The sequence below is a fragment of the Bubalus kerabau genome, chromosome 4 (assembly GCF_029407905.1).
Source record: "Bubalus kerabau isolate K-KA32 ecotype Philippines breed swamp buffalo chromosome 4, PCC_UOA_SB_1v2, whole genome shotgun sequence".
Classification (NCBI taxonomy): domain Eukaryota; kingdom Metazoa; phylum Chordata; class Mammalia; order Artiodactyla; family Bovidae; genus Bubalus; species Bubalus kerabau.
In genome coordinates this window covers 37639472-37663532 of record NC_073627.1, presented here as the reverse complement: position 1 = coordinate 37663532, position 24061 = coordinate 37639472, and the positions used below count along the sequence as shown (strand labels likewise).

At 46.8% G+C, this 24061-nt stretch overlaps 1 protein-coding gene across 1 annotated transcript; it reads left to right on the top strand.

The window, feature by feature from the left end:
- The first annotated feature begins 14891 nt into the window (after positions 1-14891).
- On the top strand, positions 14892-22754 carry LOC129649388 (polyunsaturated fatty acid lipoxygenase ALOX15-like). Its single transcript, XM_055576753.1, is given in 15 exon segments — positions 14892-15026; positions 16419-16623; positions 16884-16965; positions 17052-17174; positions 17332-17435; positions 17618-17778; positions 18638-18781; positions 18941-18964; positions 18966-19151; positions 20704-20790; positions 20875-21044; positions 21219-21340; positions 21909-22009; positions 22132-22299; positions 22406-22754. Coding segments are annotated over 15 exon segments (1992 nt in total). The 3' UTR covers positions 22586-22754.
- Positions 22755-24061: the final 1307 nt, after the last annotated feature.

Sequence of the window (24061 nt, the reverse complement as noted above, 5' to 3'; positions counted from 1 at the left end):
GACTGATGCTGAAGCTCCAATATTTTGGCCACCTGATGTGAAGAGCCAACTCATTGGAAAAGACCCTGATGGTGGGAAAGATTGAAGATCGAAGGCAGGAGAAGAAGGGGATGACAGAGGATGAGATGAGTTTGAGCAAGAGTTAATGAAAGACAGGGAACCCTGGTGTGCTGCAGTCCATGGGGTTGCAGAGTCGGACACGACTGAGCAACTGAACAACAATGGCCTCAGCTTATAGCCCAGGGTCTCATCCAGGTGTGGATGAAGGGTTTGGGTGTGGTTTCTCAGGTATAGCTACTTAATTAGGGCTCAGTTCTATTTCCTGCAAGTCCACTGTGGCTCTTGGCATTGCCCCTAGGATCTTTGTTTCCTCTTCTAAGTCCTCCTTCCTTTTCTGTACAGAGGCCTCTGTTTGCAGGTGAGTAGTTTTCTTAGCCTAATCCTAGCCTATAGCATTTCAGGGTCCAAATTCTTTTTTCTGTTTGTATTGTTCCTTTCAGTTCTAGTGCATATAATATTTAAAAAAACAAAACTTGTGGGTATTACATGCAATTATAATCCAATTTGTCAGACAAAAGCCATACACAAATCTCTTCCTGATAATTCCTGCTCTAGTATTTGCCCTTACAATTCTTAGAAACCTATTGTCCTATTAGAGAAGTTTTTCCAGCCATACCCTTACTATCTGTCAAAGGCCTTTATTTGAAACACCACCTTAAATTTTTATGAGGCTTTAACAAAAGTCTTCTATTACATTTTTGGCTTAATCTTTAGAACATGTTTTCCTGAGAAACACCCTGGATTTGACCTCTGCCTATGAGCCACTTCTTAATTTTGGCATTGTTAATCATCTAGAGTGGCTAAGAAACAGCTTTATTTCTGAACTCAGCAAATCCTGAATCATTCACATATAATATTTGATCTTTTAGCTTCACTCTCTTATTTTTAATCTCAGGTAGCAAGAAGTCAAGTGGTACTTTCAACATTTTGCCTAGGAATTTCCTCAGCCAGTTGAGCTACTTAGCTACATTTCCCACTTTTCATCTAATACAGGGGACAACAATGCACTACTTCATAAAGATACTACACATATAACAAAGTTTCCCTTGCATACATCATTCTTTTCTTCTAGTTTCCAGTAGCATTTTTATTTTCTTTATGTCCTTACCAATATCCTCCTTAAAGTACTTTAGACTTCTGCTCAACATCTGACCCTAAAGCCAGTGCCACACATTTCAGGTTTTTGTTTCAGCAGCACCCCACTCACAGTCCCAAAATCTGTTCTGGGTGCCTCTTGCTAGTAACAAATCACCCCAAAACTTGGAGACTTACAAGACAGACAATTTCATCATCTCTAATGGTTCTGAGGGTCACCAGAGCTAGGTGGGTCTCACTTGGAATCTCATGTGACTACAGTCAGGCTGTGACTGGAACTGGAGTTGTCTTGAAGGCTTCCTTAGGCAGACATTCGTCTCTGATGCTTGTTATTAGTTGGAACACCTACATGGGTCTCGCCGTGTAGCTTGGGCTTCCTCACAGCATGGTAGCTGGGCTCCAAGAGAATAAGGTGGAGGGGATGCATGAAATTTTTATGACCTAGCCTTGGGAGTCAGAGAACATCATTTCTATTGTACTCTCTTGGTCGAGGCTGTCACCAGGGTCCACTCAAAAGCAAGGTGACTGAACATAGAGAGCATCTCTCAATGGGAAGAAAGCAGTAAGGCAGTCATGTTTGGAAAATACAGTCCGTCTTAATGTCCCAGGTTAAGTTTTAATCACAAGTGCCATTCTTGCTACAATAGAAACCAGGGGGCAGCTGTATACCTAGCTTATTTGACACCCAAAACAGGTAAGCATATTAAAAATTATGTTTTAGTAGTCATGATGTGAAAATAATTATAATAATCATGGCTAGAAAATGGAAGATAATGAAGCATTTCTTTTATTGAACTTAAGTCTGTATCATGTGAGTAAAGGTTTTAAGTGAATTTAAAAATTATAAAAATACAATTATATAAATTATAAATATAAATTTTACTATTTATATAATATAAATTATATATAAAATTATATAAATAGTAGAAAAGTTATGGATTCTTACTTTTTTAAAAAATTCATCTCTTCTTTGCCATTTGATTTTTTTCTATGTAAATACCTATTTTCTTAACATTTTGCTGTTGGATAGTTAATGACCTTCTCCACAATTTCTGTGGCCTGTCTTCAACAGTTTAGAGCTTGGTGCTTCACTATGAGTTGCTTAAGGTTAATTCCAGTTGATTGCAACTATTTTTGCACCTGATTAATTACATTACCTTCACAGCAGAAAAAAGGTAACTCAGGATAGAAAAACTGCATACAGCTGAGGGCACCATCTCGGCCAATTCTCTTTAAAAAATTAATTGATTTGCCTGCACTGGATCTCAGTTGTAGGCAGCATGAGGGATCTTTAGTTGTGACATTGATCTAGTTCCCTCATCAGGGATCAAACCTTGCCCCTACTCCTGCCCTAGGAGTGGGGAGTCTTAGCCGCTGGACCACCAGGGAAGTCCCAGCACTGATCCTCTTGTGTCTGCATTTTTAAAAAATGCAAGTGTACTTCAGAGATTTAAGTTGAAAAAAATCATCTTTGCTGTTTGCACAGGTTAACTATAGACTCTACTCATTAAAAGACTAATAAGGGAATATTACGAACAGTAGCACCACATATCTGACAGCTCAGATGAAATGGACTAACTACGTGAAAGACGTGTGTGTGTTAAGTTGGTTTAGTCATGTCTGACTCTTTGCAACTCCATGGACGTGGTCTGCCAGGCTCCTCTGTCCACGGGGATTCTCCAGGCAAGAACACTGGAGTGGGTTGCCATTTCCTTCTCCAATGCATGAAAGTGAAAAGTGAAAGTGAAGTCGCTCAGTCGTGTCCGACTCTGTTGGACCCCATAGACAGCAGCCCACCAGGCTCCTCCGTCCACGGGATTTTCCAGGCAAGAGTACTGGAGTGGGTTGCCATTGCCTTCTCCAGGGAAGCCCTATAATTCAACACAATTCTCACTCTTATCTACCTGGAGATAGCACCAGATCTCACATGTTAAAAGTTCAGTCTTGGACTTTCTGGGTGGTGCAGTGGGTAAGAATCTGCCTGCTAATGCAGGGTTCAATCCCTGGTCCAGGAAGATCCTACATGCCTCAGAGCAACTAAGCCCATGGAGCACAGATTCCAAGCATGCATGCCACAACTACCGAAGCCAATGAACCCTAAGGTCCGCAAGCTGTGACTACTGAGCCTGTGCTCCTCAACAAGAGAATCCACCGCAGTGAGAAGCCTGAGCATCACAACAAAGAGTAATTCCTGCTCGCTGCAATGAAAAATAAATATTGAAAAAGAAAGGTTCAGTTTTTTTCTTTTTTGGCCACACTGCACGGCTTGTGGGATCTTAGTTTCCTGACCAAGGATTGAACCCAGATGCCCCATAGCAGTGAAAGCACAGAGTCCTAACCACTGGACCACCAGGGAAGTCCCCAAAGTTCAGTCTTACATGACTGCCTCTCCCTTCCTTGGCCCCCACGCACGCACACACGAGCACACGTGCACACATGTCAGATGCCAACTGTGAGTCCAAGTTATCAATTGTGCTTCTAACCAACTGGCTAAAGATGGGAGGTTCCAGCAAACCGCTGCTGCCCGCCCCCACCCCCGCAAATTGGGTTCAATTAACTTGCTAGAGAGCCTCATAGAACTCAGAGCAACATCTTCCTTACTAGACCACTGGTCTGTTGTAAAAAGACATAACTCGGGAATAGCTAGATAGAAGAGATGCATAGGGGAAGGTATGAGGAAGGGCTCAGAGCTCCCAGGCTCACTCTGAGGGTAACACTCCCCCTAAATCTTCATGTGCTCACTAACGCAGACACTCAATCATTTTGGGTTTTTATGGAGGCTTCATACATTGTCATGGGGCTTCCAAGGTGGCACTAGCAGTAAAGAGACCGCCTGACAATGCAGGAGATATAAGAGACGCAGGTTCGACCCCTGGGTCTGGAAGATCCCCTGGAGGAAGAAATGGCAACCCACTTCAGTATTCTTGCCTGGAGAATCCCATGGATGGAGGAGCCTGGTGGGCTGTGGTCCATGGGGTCACAAAGAGTCAGACACAACTGAGCAACTGACACACATACATATCATTACGAAGCAGAGTTCCTCAAAAAATCAAGTTCCTCACCCGAATTTATGATTAACCTTTCTATCCAAAGCTTTACTCATTTTCTTGACCCATACACGATCCCCCTCAAGATTGAGAAGGATCAGAGAAAAGGGGGGGTTGTGACTGAGCAGGACCCTATGAGGACTTCCCAGGACAGATCCCCACTCTCCTGCCCACCACCTGCCTTGTTTGTAGAAAGCCTTTAGCCTTTGAGGCCTTCCCAGAGCTTGAAAGAACAAATTTAATGGGAAGAGAGAAAAATGCAGAAACAAAGGAAAACAGTTAAGCAAAACGAAATAATAATAGCTTACCCATTAAACAAAGTCAAAGACCTTTAGTACCTCCTCAAGGGCTACAGGAAATATTCGGAGTCATATCCCTTGAGCTGTTTTGCAAATGCTGAAATCCCACCAGGTGAAAGTAGTTGACTGGATGCTGACCACAAGCACGTAGACCCCCAGACAGGTTGGAACCAGAAATTTGATGATGCTGACCCCCAATTCCCTCACCACCAACCAGTCAGAAGAATGTCCACGAGCTGACCATGCACTCCACAACCCTCCCCACTGCATCTTCAAAAACCGTTCTTTTGAGTACTAGCTGCCTAGAGAACTTGCTTGGCTTTAGAGCAAACGCTGCACTTTCCTTCACTACAACCCTGTGTCAGTAGAGTGACTTTATTGCACCCAGGTGAGCAGACCCAAGTTTGGTTTGGTAACAGTCACAATTGATTAAATCATTAGCTTTTGGTGATTGATCCAACCTCCAGCCCCTCTCCTCTCCCCTCCCCAAAGGTCAGGTCTATTGGACGGAAATTCCAACCATCTAATTACTTACTCACCTTCTCTAGCGCCCAGCTCCCATCCTTAGGTCCTTTCCCAAAAGTCACTTTATTGACAGTAAAAACACCTTATTGCTCTTATCATTTAGGAAATTCCAAGCATTCTAGGAGCTCTGTGCCAGAAATGGGGATGAAGACCAAATACATATTTATTAAAATCACATTAATATATCTATTAAATAAATTGAATTTATTGTTAAAAACCTTCCAACAATAAAAACTCCAGGTCCAGAGAGCTTTGCTACCAGACATTTGGGGGTGAAATAATACCAGTTCTACACAAAATCTTCTGGGAACCACAAGAGAGAAGACTCCCCAGTTCATTTGATGAAGCCAGTCTTACTGAATCACTAAAGCCAGGTAAAGTGCTGAACCAGGTTCGTTTATCTGACGTACAGCCAGCCAAACACCAAGATGTTGAGGTTTGTGGTAGAGGTAGGATTTATTCACAGAGCAATCAAATGAAGAGAACAAATCTCATCTCTACCTCCCTCAACATGAGAGGCTTGGGGTATTTATAAGAGGCAGCTGGGAGTGGGGAGCGTGGGGAGCATAAGGAGCATGGAGAAAGGGGATGGAGATAAGCAAATATTCAACAAGCACCATTCTGCACAACTAACCTCAGGCTTCTTCATGGGATGCCTGTCCAAAGAGTGGCAGCAACTCCAGACAGTGGCAGCATAGCATGTTCTGAGGCTGACGCTCCCGGCCTTCTGACCTCAAAAGGTTGCTGGATATGCGCATGTGCCCAGTTGGTCTGTAGGTAGTTCCTACCAGTCGTTACCAGCTCTACCTTGAACTGGAAACAGCTGACTCCAAGTTTCTGAAAAACAACTTGGGCAAACACTTTATTGTTTAGGCTACGTGATGCTTGGAGGACACACAAGTTTTTGCAGAACCAAAGCAAGCCTACTGCATAGCACAGGGAACTCTAGTCAAAGCTCTTTGGTGACCTAAATGAAAAGGAAATCCATAAAAGAGGGGATATATGTATATGTATAGCTGATTCACCTTGCTGTACAGCAGAAACTAACAACGTTGTAAAACAACCATACTCCAATAACAATGAGTAATAAAAAGAAGAAGAAGATGTGCTGGAACACCATTTCCATATGCAATCACATGCAAAAAAAAAAAATCACCCTTGGCCCATTCCTCACACTTCATACAAAAATTAACATGGAATGGGTCACAGACCTAAATGCAAAATGTGAAAAAATGGGAATTCCCTGGTGGTCCAGTGGTTAGGACTCAGCGCTTTCACCACCATGATCCCTGGTCAAGGAAATAAGATTCTGCAAGCTGTGCAGCCAAAAACAAAAAAGGGGGAAAAGTAAAACTTCGAGAAGAAAGCACAGTAGAGAATCTTTATGATCTTTTGTTATGCATGCTGCTGCTGCTGCTAAGTGACACGACTGTCACTTCAGTCATGTCTGACTCTGTGCAACCCCAGAGACGGAAGCCCACCAGGCTCCCCCATCCCTGGGATTCTCCAGGCAAGAACATGAGTGGGTTGCCATTTCCTTCTCCAATGCATGAAAGCATAGGAAAACACAATTCATAAAAGAGAAGTGTATCTCATTATAATTGGAAACTTCTGCTCTGCTGAAAACACCGATAAGAGATGAAAAGATATCCTCACTTCCTGAGACCTTGCTTGTTGAGAGAAAGTATTTGCCAATCACATATCTTAGAAAGGTCTTATATATGGAATGTATAAAACACTTTCAAAACAATGAGAAGCAACACAATAAAAAAAATGGGCAGAAGATACTTCCCCAAGAAAGATATACAAGGATCAAAGTAGGACATGAACAGATGCTCATAGTCATTCAGTTCAGTTCAGTTCAGTCGCTCAGTCATGTCCGACTCTTTGCGACCCCATGAATTGCAGCACGCCAGGCCTCCCTGTCCCTCACCAACTCCCAGAGTTCACCCAAACTCATGTCCATCGAGTCGGTGATGCCATCCAGCTATCTCATCCTCTGTCGTCCCCTTCTCCTCCTGCCCCCAATCCCTCCCAGCATCAGAGTCTTTTCCAATGAGTCAACTCTTCGCATGAGGTGGCCAAAGTACTGGAGTTTCAGCTTTAGCATCATTCCTTCCAAAGAAATCCCAGGGCCGATCTCCTTCAGAATGAACTGCTTGGATCTCCTTGCAGTCCAAGGGACTCTCAAGAGTCTTCTCCAACACCACAGTTAAAAAGCATCAGTTCTTCAGCACTCAGCTTTCTTCACAGTCCAACTCTCACATCCATACATGACCACTGGAAAAACCATAGCCTTGACTAGATGGACCTTTGTTGGCAAAGCAATGTCTCTGCTTTTGAATATGCTATCTAGGTTGGTCATAACTTTCCTTCCAAGGAGTAAGCGTCTTTTAATTTCATGGCTGCAGTCACCATCTGCAGTGATTTTGGAGCCCCCAAAAATAAAGTCTGACACTGTTTCTACTGTTTCCCCATCTATTTCCCATGAAGTGATGGGACCAGATGCCATGATCTTTGTTTTCTGAATGTTGAGCTTTAAGCCAACTTTTTCACTCTCCTCTTTGACTTTCATCAAGAGGCTTTTTAGTTCCTCTTCACTTTCTGCCATAAGGGTGGTGTCATCTGCATATCTGAGGTTATTGATATTTCTCCTGGCAATCTTGATTCCAGCTTGTGCTTCTTCCAGCCCAGCATTTCTCATGATGCACTCTGCATATAAGTTAAATCAGCAAAGTGTAAACTAAAACCATGATGGTATACTTCTATATACCTACCAGGATGGCCAACACTCCCCACCACCAGTCACCCCATCTCTGCCAGCTGTACTGGCAAGGATGTAACGCAACTGGAACCCTCCTCAAAAAAAAAAAAAAAAAAAAAAGAATCAGAAACTGAAACTGCTTGTAAGAGACTGCTGCTGCTGCTGCTCCTGCTAAGTCGCTTCAGTCGTGTCCAACTGTGTGCAACCCCATAGACGACAGCCCACCAGCCCACCAGGCTCCCCTGTCCCTGGGATTCTCCAGGCAAGAACACTGAGTGGGTTCCCATTTCCTTCTCCAATGCATGAAAGTGAAAGTTAAGTCGTGTCCGACTTTTTGCGACCCCATGGACTGTGGCCCACCAGGCTCCTCCATCAATGGGATTTTTTCAGGCAACAGTACTGGAGTGGGGTGCCATTACCTTCTTCAAGTGAGAGACTGAATCAACATAAAGGCAATGACCAGAATTGTATAAAGAAACAGAGCCATGACCTACAACCTCTGAAGCAACCAGCCAGAGAAATCAAACCACAACCTCTGTAGCAATTGGACCCAAACGGTCAAGACTTGGTCAGTAACTGCCAGCTTCCCCATTTTGCCCCTGTTTCCAATTTCAGATGAACCAGAGAAAGACATACTTGCTCCCTTAACCAATCACATAGGATGCCCCGCTTCTATTCAACTCGCCTACAGTCTTTCCATGCTAACAGCTTCCAATCAGGAAATACCTGAAATCTTCCCTTTTTTTCCTACCGTAAAGCTTTTGAACTACCCTGCTTGCCAAACTCGAGTGATAACGGCTGGTTCCCCTGCTATATAGTAAGCTCTGAGTAAACAGCCTGTTTGTTCTCATTTGGGCAATCTTTGTTTATTTCCTCATTGGTGGCAATGCAAAATGATAACCATTATTTGTAACTGTTGGGGGAGGGGGGGTTCTTATAAAGTTAAACACACACTTACCATATGATCCAGCAATCTCACTCCTAGGTATTTATCCATAAGGAAATGAGTTCCCGTGTGCAAACCTTTATAGTAGTCTTATTTTAAATCACCCAGAATATAAACAACCCAATGTTCTTCAAGTGGATAATGGAACCCTGTTTCAGCAAAGAAACAGAGTAGAGGATGATAATTTCAAGCATATCGTAAGTTTCCTGGAAAAAACCCACCCTCCTAAGGAATGGGATGTCTACAGAGGTGAACGCCAGACGTTGAGGTCTTCTGCCACTAATTATTTCACCAGGCATTTCTTCGGCCCCAGTGGCTCTAAGTTCACATAAAGCTTCCTGTTGAAACATCTAATTCGAGATTGTACATTCATTCTCTGAAAACTATATGGGTGATTTTAAAGTAATTAACACAACTTCCCTTTATCTTTGAAATTGATTCCCTGGGACCATAGAGGGTTCTGTGGAATTAGCATCAGTATCCTGGCATCAACCATCTAAGAGTTGGCAGTAGTGGGGAGGGTGTACTCTTCGCTCAGGATCAACGTGTAGCTGGTTACATACAGCACCTTAGTTCATTTTGTTGTGTGTGTGTGTTTACACCACCTTAGTTCAAACTATCCTGGATAGGTCCTCAAAATGTAGCATGATGATCAATTAGGAACACCCCTATTCCTTACATTCTAGAGGAAATCTCCTTATACCTCAAATTTTCAAGGCCTAGAGAATTCCAAAAGTTTCCCTAAATTTCTGTGGATGTCTTCCACAGAAGACTCAGTTTCGTCTCAGTATAACTCTGGCCTCTGACCCCAACTCCCAACATGGGGATGGCTCCTGAACAAACTTAGATGCAAAATTCGGTTCACATCAGATCACATCACATCAAGTATTTCAGAACATTTATGGAAGGTCCAGAAGGTTTACTGGAGGAACCACATCACGCAGCACAAAATACTCAGTAATCTCTTTGGCCTTCTGTCCCCTCCTACCTTTCTCCCATGACTGTTAGGAGCAATATTTATAATCAGTTAAGTTACATAGCTGGGTTCCACTTTGATGTAATACTTGTAAAATACAATGGAAACATAGGTTAAGGTCCTGATACTTTCTTCCACAATTTCAGCTGGCCCTACTCTACTTGAGCCTTAGTTTTGGATTTCTGAGCCACAAAGCCTGGGATTGGAAAAGACTCCCGTGCATAGATAATGGCTGCGGGAAAAGACAAGCCATGCCTGTCCCTTTGATTGTGGCCAATGTGTCACCTGTTGACTGTTTGCCCTAAAACCCTGCTTAGCCCCTGTCTGAATTATCTCAGGTGGGTGACCCTTCTTACTGTGTATGTGTATTAGTTGTTCAGTTGTGTCCAAATCTGAGACCCCATGGACAATAGCTCACCAGGCTCCTCTGTCCATGGAATTCTCCAGGCAAGAATACTAGATCGGGTTGCTATTTCCTTCTCCAGGGGATCTTCCCAACACAGGGACTGAACCCAGGTCTCCCTCATTGCAGGCAGATTCTTTACCGTCTGAGCCATCAGAGAAGCCCATCCTTCTTACTACATCCATGTTATTTGTTAACGCTTCGCTGATTGATCAGTTTTCTAATAGCACTTCCATGGACTTGGTTCAGTCTTCTCTTTTTCAACACTTGGAGTTTCATTCTGCAACCAAAGGGATAAGCAAGGTTGGTAACTGGTACTAATAAGGGAGAAATAGCTGAGTAAGGGGCTTCCCGGGTAGCTCAACTGGTAAAGAATCCATCTGCAATGCAGGACATGCAGAAGACATCTTTTAGGACCTAGCTTCAGAAGTCATATGCCATCACTTCCACCACACTCTATTGGTTACAAAGACCAACTCTGATACAATTTGGGAGGAGACTATGCAAAGGCACGAATACCATGAGGTATGGGTCCCTGGGGGCTGCTCTGGAACCTGGCTACCACTGTATGCCCTCTGCCCCCTGATAATTTATATTCTTCCCACATGCCAAATACACCCATCCCCTCTCAAGGCACCCCAAAATCTAATCTCATTATTGTATCAGCCTGAAGTCCAATGATGTGAAAGTCACTTGGTTGTGTCCAACTCTGCAACCCCATGGACTATACAGTCCATGGAATTCTTCAGGCCAGAATACTGGAGCAGGTACCGTTTCCTTTCTCCAGGGGATTTTCCTAACCCAGGGATTGAACCCAGGTCTCCCACATTGTGGGCGGATCGGTTACCAGCTGAGCCACAAGGAAGCTCAAGAATCCTGGAGTGGGTAGCCTATCCCTTCTCCAGGGGATCTTCCCACCCCAGGAATTGAACCGGGGTCTTACTGCATTGCACACAGATTCTTTACCAACTGAGCTATCAGGGAAGTCCTGAATTCCAGAATTCCATCATCTAAATCAGGTTCAGGCATGGATGAGGGTTCTCAAGTATATATCCTTAAGCATTGTTTCTCCAGTGAAATTCCTCTCCTTCTGAAGATCTGTGAACTAAAGAGGAAGTCAACTGCCTCCCCACCTCCCCATCCCCTATATGAGGGTGGAAAAGGCATAGGGTAACCAAGTCATATGCAGAGTACATCATGAGAAACGCTGGGCTGGAAGAAGCACAAGCTGGAATCAAGATTGCTGGGAGAAATATCAGTAACCTCAGATATGCAGATGACACCACCCTTATGGCAGAAAGTGAAGAGGAACTCAAAAGCCTCTTGATGAAAGTGAAAGAGGATGGAGAAGGAAATGGCAACCCACTCCAGTATTCTTGCCTGGAAAATCCCATGGATGGAGGAGCCTGGTAGGCTACAGTACATGGGGTCACAAAGAGTCGGACACGACTGAGCGACTTCACTCACTCATGGATTTCCCTGATAGCTCAGCTGGTAAAGAATCTGCCTGCGATGCCAGAGACCTGGGTTCAATCCCTGGGTTGGGAAGATCTCCTGCAGAAGGGAAAGGGTACCCACTCCAGTATTCTAGCCTGGAGAATTCCAGGGACTGTACAGTCCATTGGGTCGCAAAGAGTCAGACATGACTGAGAGACTTTCACTTTTACATATGTATAACTGAATCACCTTGCTGTGCACTTGAAAGACGGCAAGTCAACTATACTTCAATAAAATATATATGGTAAGAAAAAAAAAGAAAGTGAAAGAGGAGAGTGAAAAAGTTGGCTTAAAGCTCAACATTCAGAAAACAAAGATCATGGCATCTGGTCCCATCACTTCATGGGAAATAGATGGGGAAACAGTGGAAACAGTGTCAGACTTTATTTTTTGGGCTCCCAAATCACTGCAGATGGTGACTGCAGCCATGAAATTAAAAGACGCTTACTCCTTAGAAGGAAAGTTATGACCAACCTAGATAGCATATTCAAAAGCAGAGACATTACTTTGCCAACAAAGGTCCGTCTAGTCAAGGCTATGGTTTTTCCTGTGGTCATGTATGGATGTGAGAGTTGGACTGTGAAGAAGGCTGAGCGCTGAAGAATTGATGCTTTTGAACTGTGGTGTTGGAGAAGACTCTTGAGAGTCCCTTGGACTGCAAGGAGATCCAACCAGTCCATTCTAAAGGAGATGAGTCCTGGGTGTTCTTGGGAAGAACTGATGCTAAAGCTGAAACTCCAGTACTTTGGCCACCTCATGTGAAGAGCTGACTCATTAGAAAAGACTCTGATGCTGGGAGGGATTGTGGGCAGGAGGAGAAGGGGACGACAGAGGATGAGATGGCTGGATGGCATCACTGACTCGATGGACATGAGTTTGGGTGAACTCCGGGAGCTGGTGATGGACAGGGAGGACTGGCGTGCTGCAATTCATGGGGTTGCAAAGAGTTGGACACGACTGAGCAACTGAACTGAACTGAACTGAACCTAGTCATTCCTATTCAAAGGGGGAGGGAAGGATCTCTCTGGTGGTCCAGTGGTTAAGACATCAGGCAATTAGATTCCAATTGATCAGGCCATTAGATTCCACATGCAGCAACTAAGAGTTCATTTTTAAAATTCTAAAAAGAAAAACAAAACAAAAAACCAAAAGTAGGGAAAATGTCCTGGGTTTGCTTTATTCTTTTTAGCTGCGCTGTGCTGCATGTGGGATCTTAGTTCTCACCATCTCTGCAGTTGAAGTTCAGAGTCCAAACCACTGGACCACCAGGGAAGTCCCTCAATCACACTTTTAATCTGCAAGAAAAGTAGTATGTTCGTGCTATTGCTACAGGTAATGACTTTTATCCACTATATTTCTGAATTTCATTTAGAAAAGAAAACTTGAACTTCAGTTTTGGGGCTTCCCTTATAGCCACACTTGATTATAGTTACTGCTTTTATGATAGCATTTCTCTCATAGCCTTAAATCTTATTCAAGATTAAATTTTTGAGATTATGAAAATAACTCATGCTTCTCTAAACATTTGAAAAATTCTAAAGTATGTAAAAAATGAAAGTCTCTTCTCCACCTTTTCCCACTCCATAGAAATAATCCTTGCTAATATTTTCATATCCACTCTTTCAGCTATTTTTCTATGCTTATTGTGAACACATATTATGCTCATTGTTGACAGAGTTTTTAAAGTTTGAGGAAAACTTTTGTCCTTGAAGAGGACACCCCACAAATATCTGTATTTTGCTTAATGCCTGACTTACTAAACATATATCTATAAACAGAACTTTGAAAAATACATTTAATTTTTTTATTTTTTTATTGAAGGATAATTGCTTTACAGAATTTTGTTGTTTTCTGTCAAACCTCAACATGAATCAGTCATAGGTATACATATATCCACTCCCTTTTGAACCTCCCTCCCATCTGCCACCCCATCCCATTCACATTTTAATATTTAAACATTGATTGCAGAGTTGATTAAATTTCCTTAAAAAGAATCTAAACTGCAATTACAAATTTAATATGATGATTCTTTTGAACACACTTTAAATAGTACAGAAAAGAATCACAAAGGCAATGATTAAAAGATTGTCATTATATCTATTTTTGAACTCCAATATCATGGATTTAATTACTTTATTGGTTTTCTTTGTTCTTGTTTTTTTCTAGGAATAAGATACTTTCTTAAGGTTGTTAAAATACTTCAGATATTTTCTTGGTGTTAACGAAATTTTGCCAGATTCCCTCATTCCCTCCGAAGAATATTGTCGCAGATCCTCAAATGCACTGAGGCTACAGAATCTCAGGCTTCTCAGCAGGTTGATTCATGCTTGGGCCTCTGAAGCATGTTTCTCCCAAGGAGCTCTCTTTGCTCCAGTAAAACTTCTCCTGTTACCTCAAAATTTCATTTTCTACATAACTTTTTAATTTCCGCAATCTCTTTCTCCTCTGAAATGATGGATTCCTTTAGTTTCACTTGGCCAGTCTGGAACTCCTGAGTTTGTCATTATGATAAATTGACTTATGTATGCATTACTAATATCTTGTTATGGTTAAGAGGGCGTCTAGTGCATTCATTTCCTGGAAGAGGAGGGATGTGTTTGCTTCTCTTTAGGGCATGTGGCTAACCCAGCATCTCAGGACCCTCTTTCTCCTTGGTGACAGAGTGTGAGTGCCAGTGTTGGTTAACTGGTTGAACCTCCTTTCTGCCTGGTTATCCTGGGCAGCCAGATGGGCTGCTCTGTCTTTCCTGTCCTTGGAACAGTTCTTATTCTTTTCCTGGGACTACTTGGCACACAAATGCTGTGATGACCACATCTCCTTGCCCTTTCCATCTTCCCTTGCAACCTTAAGCACGACCCTTAGCAGAGGTGAGCCAACTTGGGAGGCACGCATGTTCGTGAGTTTGTGTGTGTGTGTGTTTAAATGGAGGGGGCTTCCAGCCACATCATCTGTCTGCTGGCCATACATCGATTCCTTCTTTCAGGTTTTCTGCCCAAATCCTCATCTGCTTGAGCCTACCATCTTCCTCCCACCAAGATACTGGTTTGCGCGCCCTACACTCCCCCCGCCCCCTGCCAGGGCCCCGCCTTTTCGAGATCAGGGCTTAGCTCTGGGAGGCGCGGAGGTGGGGGCCCCAGAGCATGGCCAGACCGGGCTGGTTGGAGATCTGCCACCCACACCCTGAACTTCGCAAGGCTTTGGAGGGGCGGGGTCTCGCGCCCCGTTATTTGGCGTCCTCTCTTCTTCCCCCTCAGTAGAGGGGAAACGTCTTTGGGCAAGATGGGTCTCTACCGCGTCCGCGTGTCCACCGGGTCCTCGTTCTGCGCGGGCTCCAATAACCAGGTGCATCTGTGGCTGGTCGGCGAGCACGGGGAGGCGGCGCTCGGGTGGCGCCTGCGGCCGGCGAGGGGCAAGGTGAGCTGGCCAGAGCCGGGCGGGGTCCGCTGCGCCCCTGGACCCCAGGCCCGCGAGTCCCCGAGAAGAGACGCGCCCCAGATGGCCTCCAGCTTTCCCCAGCGGCTCCTGGCGCACGCCCCCAGCCCGGAGAGAGCTCGGAGGCCGCTGGGTAAAGCGCTTTAGTGCGGGACGCGGCACACAGCAAGTGCTCAATAAGTGTTCTTCTGCCCGGCCTGCTTGGAATTGGGATAGTCCCGTGGTTCCTCAGAACTCGGTCTTTTCCGGAAACTCCGGGGTCCTTGGAGCGGACATCGGTCTCCTGTTTCCTCTTCTTAGAAGCTGCTATTTCAGATCTGTAAGGTTGCTAGATCTCCGACCTTGCAGGTTTTATCTCCCGGATGGAGCGCGAATGGGGACGCGGGAAGCGGGGGAGAACGGAAGAAGCCGCCTGAGAGCACTCTTATTTCCCGGCCCACCCTCTTTCCCATCACATCTACCTGGTATTCGCCCCTGGCTCCTGTTACTTTTTGCCTCCACCGATTCCCAGATTTCCATCTCCCATCCGGCTCTCCCCAAGACCCCCAGACCCGACGTTTATCCCATGGACACTTCAGAGAACCGTGCTCACGTGAGGTCCTCCCCTCTTCCCACCTCCCAAACCGGTCCTCTTTTCTCCCAGGTGCACTCGCGCCTCCGCCTCTTTTCGCCTGCGTCTAACCAAAAATCCAGCGTAGTCCAGTTCGTCTCTTAGACATTTCTCGAATCCGTGCCCTGATGTCCATCCCACTCTGACGGCCAGTGTTCCCTCGAGCCTACTACATCACCTTCTTCCTCTTCGCCCGCCTCATTGCTCCAGCTCCAAGCCCTTCTGCAGTCAGCGATTTCTTCCCAATACATTCCCACCCTTAAAACACACCCCCAGGGCTTCCCTGGGGGCCCAGTGGTAAAGAATCCACCTGCTAATGCAGGAGCCTTGGCTTCCATCCTTGGTCTGGGAAGATCTCACATGCCTCCGAGCAACTAAGGCCCTGCGCCACATCTATGGAGTCGGTGCTCCAGAGCCGGGGAGCCACAAGTGCTGAGCCCACGGCCCTGGTGACAGGTTAGGGGGACGCGGTAACTGTCTGGTTACCAGTGAGCTCGCCCAGGGCGCAGCCCAGTGCTCCACACAATCAGGGACTTCGGGGAGTCATGCCCCTCTCCATCTTTTGTCCCCCACCTCACCCGGGGCTGAGGAATTCTATGACCGAGAATGGGGTCGTGGAGCCAACTGCTTGGTGCTTGCGCCCGCTTCCTCTCTGGCTCTTTTTGCGCCGCTTTGCCAGAGGCCCAGGGGGAAGGGCGTCCAGGGCTCATCCGAGGATCCCTTCCAGAGAGCCCCGCTTGCTGATCCTCTTTTGTCTCCGGCAGGAGGTGGAATTCCAGGTGGACGTGTCCGAGTACCTGGGGCGGCTGCTGTTTGTGAAATTGCGCAAACGGCACTTCCTCTCGGATGATGCGTGGTTCTGCAACTGGATCTCCGTGCAAGGCCCCGGGGCCAGTGGGAACGAGTTCAAGTTCCCGTGCTATCGCTGGGTGGAGGGCGATGGCATCCTGAGCCTGCCCGAGGGCACCGGTGAGTCGCGGGGGCTTGGGAGTGTAAGACGCCTGGCGCTGGAGAGAAGTTAAGGGGGAAGGGAGAAGGGAGCGTGGCCTTTGGGGTCACAGAAGAGGCAGGATGCAGTAGCTGGCACAGGGCAGTGGAGGCTGGGAGAGGGCAGAGATGCTGAAGGGTCAGGGGCCAGCCACAAGGGTGGGCTGAGGGTCCCCTGGCAGGGACAGGGGAGAGGCTCTCAGGAGGAGCCTTATAGCCAGTGCCCTTCTCCCCACTTTCAGGTCGCACTGTGGTCGATGACCCTCAAGGTCTGTTCAAGAAACACAGGGAAGAGGAGCTGGCAGAGAGAAGGAAGCTGTACCGGTCAGCCCCACCCCTGCCTCCTGGCCCCACCCGCGAGCTGCTTGACCCTTTCCCAGTACCAATGCCTGGTTTCTTTTCCACTGCAGGTGGGGTAACTGGAAGGACGGGTTAATTCTGAATATAGCTGGGGCCACAATAAATGACCTTCCTGTAGATGAGAGATTTCTAGAGGACAAAAGAATTGACTTTGAGGCCTCACTGACCAAGGGGTAAGAACAAGGCAGGCCGGGTGACAGGGATGTTTCCTGGTCCAGTGGTCAGTCCAGGCTTGTGGACTTCACAGGGCTGGACCAGCCCAAGAGGGCTGTATGGGGTTGTAAAGATGGATTCTGAGAATAACAAACTCTTCACCATCCTTCCTCAAAGGCTGGCAGACCTAGCCATCAAAGACTCTTTAAACATTCTGACTTGCTGGAAAAGTCTGGATGACTTCAACAGGATTTTCTGGTGTGGCCAGAGCAAGCTGGCTGGTTAGTACCCCTACCCCAGTATTTATCCCAAGACCCTTACTCCCAGATCCTACCCATTCTAGGGAACCAGGGGTGGGAGGCCAGAGGCTTGGTAGGCTAGGGTCAAGTGGGAATGGTTCGGTGGGGGTTGGAAGGACCAGGGGCTCAGATTCCATAGCAAGCTCCACAAATGCCATCCCCAGAGCGGGTGCGGGATTCCTGGAAGGAGGATGCCTTATTTGGGTACCAGTTTCTCAACGGCACCAACCCCATGTTGCTGAGACGCTCCGTTCGCCTTCCTGCTCGCCTGGAGTTTCCTCCAGGGATGGGGGAGCTGCAGGCCGAGCTGGAGAAGGAGCTCCAGGTGAGCACAGAAGAGCCCTCAGGAGACGGCACAGAGGCATGGGGGTGGGGTCAGCGTTTGTGCTGCTGCAGGGTCCACCGTGGACCCAGCCTGCTGCCAGATGGCAAGACGGAGTTCCACAGTAGAAATCTTGACTGATCCTGGGGTGACCCTCCATACTCTCCTCTCCTAATGAGAATAGCATGCTGTGGAGGGAGAGAATGTGATGGGTGACAGAGTCAAAATGAAGAGTTATAACGGGATTTAGGGAGAGTGTGGAGTAAGAGAATCAGGATCAGGGCTGGGGTTTTTGATGGGGTCAGCACGGAACAATTCAGAGAGAAAACTCAGGAGACTTTACTAGTGGTCTAGTGGTAAAGAACCCTCCTTCCAATGCAGGGGACGTGTGTTCAAACCTTGGTCAGGGAACTAAGAAATCACTTGCTGTGATGCAACTAAGCCCGCATGCTGCAACTAGAGAAAGCCCAGGTGCTGCAAGGAAGAGCCTTAGTGTTAGTGAGTATTAAGAGCCTTAAAATTACCCAGCACAGCTCCCCCCAAATAACAGTATATTTGAAAAAAAGAGAAAACTCATGAGATTTTGGGTGAGACAGACTTGAGCTTGAATCTTGGCTCTGCTGTATTATAAGCTGTGTGACTTCAGGCAGCATATCTATCCTCTCTGATCATCGGTTTCCTCTTTCATAAACCTGGGGCTAATTCAAGTGCACCTAAGAATTATATGAGGCCGTAAGTACAGGAACCATTACCCAGTATTAAATAGGTGATGGAAACAAGTTAGTTATTTCTTCCTTCAGGGAATCAAGGCAGGAAGAGATGCCTTATGTTGATGTAGCCCTTGCCCTCTGCCCCCATCCAGCAAGGCACGCTATTTGAAGCTGACTTCTCCTTGCTGGATGGGATCAAGGCCAACGTCATCCTGTGTACCCAGCAGTATGTGGCTGCCCCTCTGGTTATGCTGAAACTGCAGCCCGATGGGAAACTCTTACCCATGGCCATCCAGGTGAGAGAACCCAGGCTGTAGGGGAGTGGTAGCGGTCAGATAGAGAATGCTAAGTGACTTTGGAGAGAGAGGGAAGCGTTTAAACATGCAAGGGGCGTGGGAGTCTGCTGTGCACTGGCCCTCACCCCTCCCTTCCCCCAACTCTTGTCCCTGCTCCAGCTCCAACTGCCACACAAGGGGTCCCCCACCACCACCGCTTTTCCTGCCCACGGATCCCCCGATGACCTGGCTCCTGGCCAAATGCTGGGTCCGGAGCTCTGACTTCCAGCTTCATGAGCTGCACTCTCATCTCCTGAGGGGACACTTGATGGCTGAGGTCATCGCTGTGGCCACCATGAGGTGCCTTCCGTCTATACATCCTATGTTCAAGGTAACACTTTAAACCGCCTCCCCCTGCCCCCAAACTCTCTACCCCACAGTGAGGTTCCATCTCTGGAGGCACCTTTTCCATGGAATCCCAGCGTTTGGGGAGAAAACCAATAAAAGTCAAGTGAACAAGACGTGAGAGCGTGGCTTGCTCTGCATTTTTAACAATATCACTTGTGAGGAGATAAAAGTGACTCCCTAATGGGGTGGAGAGTGGTGGGAGGGTGAAGGGTGGGGAGTGAGAAATCTTACACTTCTTATGTATAAAGCACAGTTACATATACAGTATATAAACAGAATATACAAATGACTGAGGATTCCCTCAAAAAGAGGGGACCGTGCAAATAATATAGAAGACTTTTTCCAGTCAGTTTTGAAGGGTTCTCAAATAGTAGTAACACAGAGGCCAGTTACAGGGGCTCAGGTCAACAAGAGCGGCCTGGCTTATTACAGTTAGAACAGGGTGTTCATCCATTAACTTTTCTTGAGAGCCTCTGACGTGACAAAAAAATAAAAAGGCATTCTAGATACCAGTGCTAAACAAGACAGGCAAGGTCCTAGTCTTTGGGGGTTGTCATTTCCATTAAGGGCTAACAGTCAGTATTGTAATAGATCAGCTGTGATGAGTCCACTGCAGAGAATCAGAGCAGGGTGACATGATAGTGAGTTTAGACTGGGTGGTTGGGAAATGCTCCTTTAAGGAGGTGGAAGAGAGAATGAAATTATATGGATGGACTTCCCTGGTGGTCCAGTGATTAAGAATCCCTCTGCCAGTGCAGGGGACATGGGTTCAATTATTGGTTCAGGAAGATGCTGAGGAGTAAGCCCGTGGGCCACAACTACTGAGACCACGTGCCCAGAGCTCATGCCCCACAACAAGAGAAGCCATCACAATGAGAATTCCCTGCTCCCCAAAGGAGAGTAGCTCCCCTTTGCCTCAACTAGTGAAAGCCCGAGTGCAGCCAGGAAGACCTAGTGCAGCCAAAAATCAATAAATAATAAAAAGGGAGCCAGTCATAAGATGAGGAAGGGGCATATTGCTCTAGGCAGAGGAACAAACAGTTCCTGAGGCAGGAACAAGCTTGGTGTGTTTGAAGGACAGAAAGAAAGTGAGTGTAATGGACAAAGAGGAGGGAACTGGGTGAAGTTCTGGAGGTAGTAGATTAGATCATGTTCTGGGGGAGGCAAAAAATCTTATTTTTTATATAAAGGACATACATACATAAAGTACATTACAGATGGCATATCTGTAGCACTAAATGTCATGCGGCAGGTGAGAGTACAAAAAAAAAAAAAATCTCAGAAGCCTCCTTAGAAAAATGATAATGAAAAAACAGTGGAGAAACATTGAGCTAGACCTTGAATGGTCTTACACGAAGAGAAAAGGAGAATGGCTTCCTTCAATCATCAAAGAACATTATTGTCTAGAGGCTACTGGACTTCAGTCTGCTTTTCCTGAAGACTTGGCACCTTTCCTGCTTTTCAGTCCATATTTCCTTCAGGGACCAGCCACAGCTGTCTTCTGACCCTGTCCTTCCCTGTTCCTCTCCCTCCAGCTTCTCATTCCGCACCTGCGATACACCATGGAAATTAACATCCGGGCCAGGACTGGGCTGGTCTCTGACTCGGGAGTCTTCGACCAGGTACGAGGAGAGGAAGTGGGATTCATGCTCCCTCTGGCCTGAGGGCAGGTGGATATGCCTGACCACTCTGTCTTTGCTCCTCAGGTGGTGAGCACAGGTGGGGGCGGCCATGTGGAGCTGCTCCAGCGAGCAGGAGCCTTTCTAACCTATAGCTCCTTCTGTCCCCCTGATGACCTGGCTGACCGGGGGCTCCTGGGAGTCAAGTCTTCTTTCTATGCCCAAGATGCCCTGAGGATCTGGGAAATTCTCTCTCGGTGAGGTGGGAGGAAGGCAGGGCTGGTGGTGGGGGGAGGCTGGGAGAAGAGGAGGTCTGTGCCCCAGCCAGGGGGCTGCGGGCCCTGGCCTGTCCACGTAGGTAAGGACCGTAAAGGGCCTGGGGCTCCATGTCATCAGCCTCCACTCTCCCGCCCTGACCCCTCCACTGGCAGCTACGTGGAGGGGATTGTGAGTCTCCACTATAAGACGGACGAGTCTGTGAGAGACGACATTGAGCTGCAGGCCTGGTGTCGAGAGATCACTGAGATTGGGCTGCTGGGTGCCCAGGACCGAGGTAGGATGAGCCCCAAGACTCCAACATGTGACTCTTCCCTAGAACTTCCCCAGAATCTTCTCTACTTCTATGGAACCTTCCAGAAGCATTTCCAACTCCTATGAACACACCCAAAGCTTTCCCAGACTCCTTTTCCTCTCAGCTAGAGGCAGGTCTCCATCCTGTGCAGAGGGAGCCCCTCTAGGTCCCAGATGCAGTGGGACCAGTGGTTGCTCTCTGAGAAAAAACAACAAAACAAACAGCCCTGATTTGTAGCATTTGCCCATCCCCATGGTGTAAATAGTCCCATCGTGGCTACCAGGGTGATGTCATTTGGCTTGCTTAATACTTGAACATTTGACATCCTTGGTCCCTGTGAGCCAGTGTGAGCTGCACCAGCACCCCACTGAGTGGGACCCTCCCCCAAATCTCCCTGCTTCCACCACCCCAACCCACATTCAAGTCACTCCCCACCATGGTTGCTGAGAGCCCTTGGTCTCCTTCTCACCTCTCATTCTCCTCCTCAGTTCCTATGAGCTCTGCCTCTAGCCTTGGCCTCCCAGCTTCTAACTCTCCGTATCCACTGCAGGGTTTCCCGTCACCCTACAGTCCAAGGACCAGCTTTGCCACTTTGTGACCATGTGTATCTTCACCTGCACTGGCCAGCACTCCTCCACTCACCTGGGCCAGGTACTTATCACAGAGGGCCAGCTGGGCATTTGTGCCTGGAGTGGGGAAGGCGGCCATGTGCAGGTGGCCTAAGGGATTCTCATGCTTAGCAGACAGTGAGTTTAGATATTTGCCCTTTGTAGCTGGACTGGTACTCTTGGGTCCCTAACGCACCCTGCACAATGCGGCTGCCGCCACCGACCACCAAGGATGTGACACTGGAGAAAGTGATGGCAACACTGCCGAACTTCCATCAGGCTTCTCTCCAGATGTCCATCACCTGGCAACTGGGCAGGCGCCAGCCCATCATGGTGAGAGCTAGGCGCCGGGTCCTGAGGAAGGGGTCAGGACAGGGAGGTGTGACACTCCAAACTGAGGGCCAGTAAAGCTCTCAACTGCCTTTTCTCTCTGTCCCAGGTGGCTCTGGGTCAGCATGAGGAAGAGTACTTCTCAGGCCCTGAGCCCAAGGCTGTGCTAAAGAAGTTCAGGGAGGATCTGGCTGCCCTGGAAAAAGACATAGAGATCCGGAATGCCCAGCTGGACTGGCCCTACGAATACCTGAAGCCCAGCCTGGTGGAAAACAGCATGGCCATATGAGCAGCCCCAGCCGTGGGTTGTTTCAGCCCTTTTCCACCAACCCCATCCTCTTCCCAACTTCCATCTTCTCCCAAATCACCTTTCCACTGTCCACACCCACTGTAAACAAATCTGACTTTAGATACACCACCTAGGGAAGTCATTCCCATTTCTTCCTCTCTGCCCCCGCCCTTCCTCCTTGATCATTCAGATCTCCCATTGAGCAGGTAATAGCCACATTTATACAGTTTCAAGAATAGAATAGGGATAATACATATTACTCTATACCTTTAGAATCAAGTATGACTTTGAACCTAAATTGAGTTTAATGACAAGAAAAATGGCATTTTAAACTAAGGAAAGAAAAGAATTTAGTCCAAACTCCTAAATCAAGGGCTTCCCCAGTGGCTCAGTGGTAAAGAATCCACTGGCAATGCAGGAGATGCAGGTTTGATCCCTGGGTGAGGAAGATCCCCTGGAGGAGGGCATGGTAACCTACTCCAGTAGTCTTGCCTGGAGAATCCCATGGACAGAGCCTGGAGGGCTATGGTCCATTGGGTCACAAAGAGTTGGAACCAACTGTAGTGACTAAGCATGCACACACACATCCTAAGTCAAATACTGGCAGAAGAATATATAGCATAGCTTTCTAACTGGGTGGGATTCACCACTTATCCTGAAACCAGACACAACACGAAGCAATTAACATTAACACAGCAGTTCTCACAATTTTCATTTCATGACTCACTCAGTTAGAAAATGATCAATGGAAGGAAACTGGTTAAACGACAGAAACTGCTCTCAGTTGGAGGTATCTGGCCTCAGTGTTTTTCCCAAAGGATCCTTATCTGTAACCCATTTGCACTTCATCAGTTGAGAAGCACCAAATAAAAATGATTAGCTGGAAAAGTACTAAAAATCTCATTATTTTAACAAGCGACAACAAAGGAGTCGGTAAAATCCAACTTCTGTATCTGATTAAAATTTTGGAAAAATAAACTAGGAAGTTTGATTTCTTAATATGATTGTCTGGATATTTTAAAATAGAAACTAACAGTAAACACAAGCCAGAAGTGTTTCCTTTACAGTACGATCAAAGTTGCTTCTTGCTTCTGATTCTGTTTAGTTTGGCAGAAGACATGTGGGTGATGCTGGGTCTGATCCTTGAAACTTCTTTTCTTCTTCTGATTCTTGAAATTTCTTAGGAAATAAACAGGAGAGGTGGGAGTAGAGTTTAATGATGGGTCTATCTCAGTTCAGTTCAGTTGTTCACTTGTGTCCGACTCTTTGTAACCCCATGGACTGCAGCACGCCAGGCTTCCCTGTCCATCATCAACTCCTGGAGCTTGCTCAAACTCATGTCCATCAAGTAGGTGATGCCATCCAACCATCTCATCCTCTGTCATCCCCTTCTCCTCCTGCCTTCAATCTTTCTCAGCATCAGGGTCTTTTCCAAGGGGTCTATCTAGGACAACCCAAAGGGGCTTCCCTGGTGGC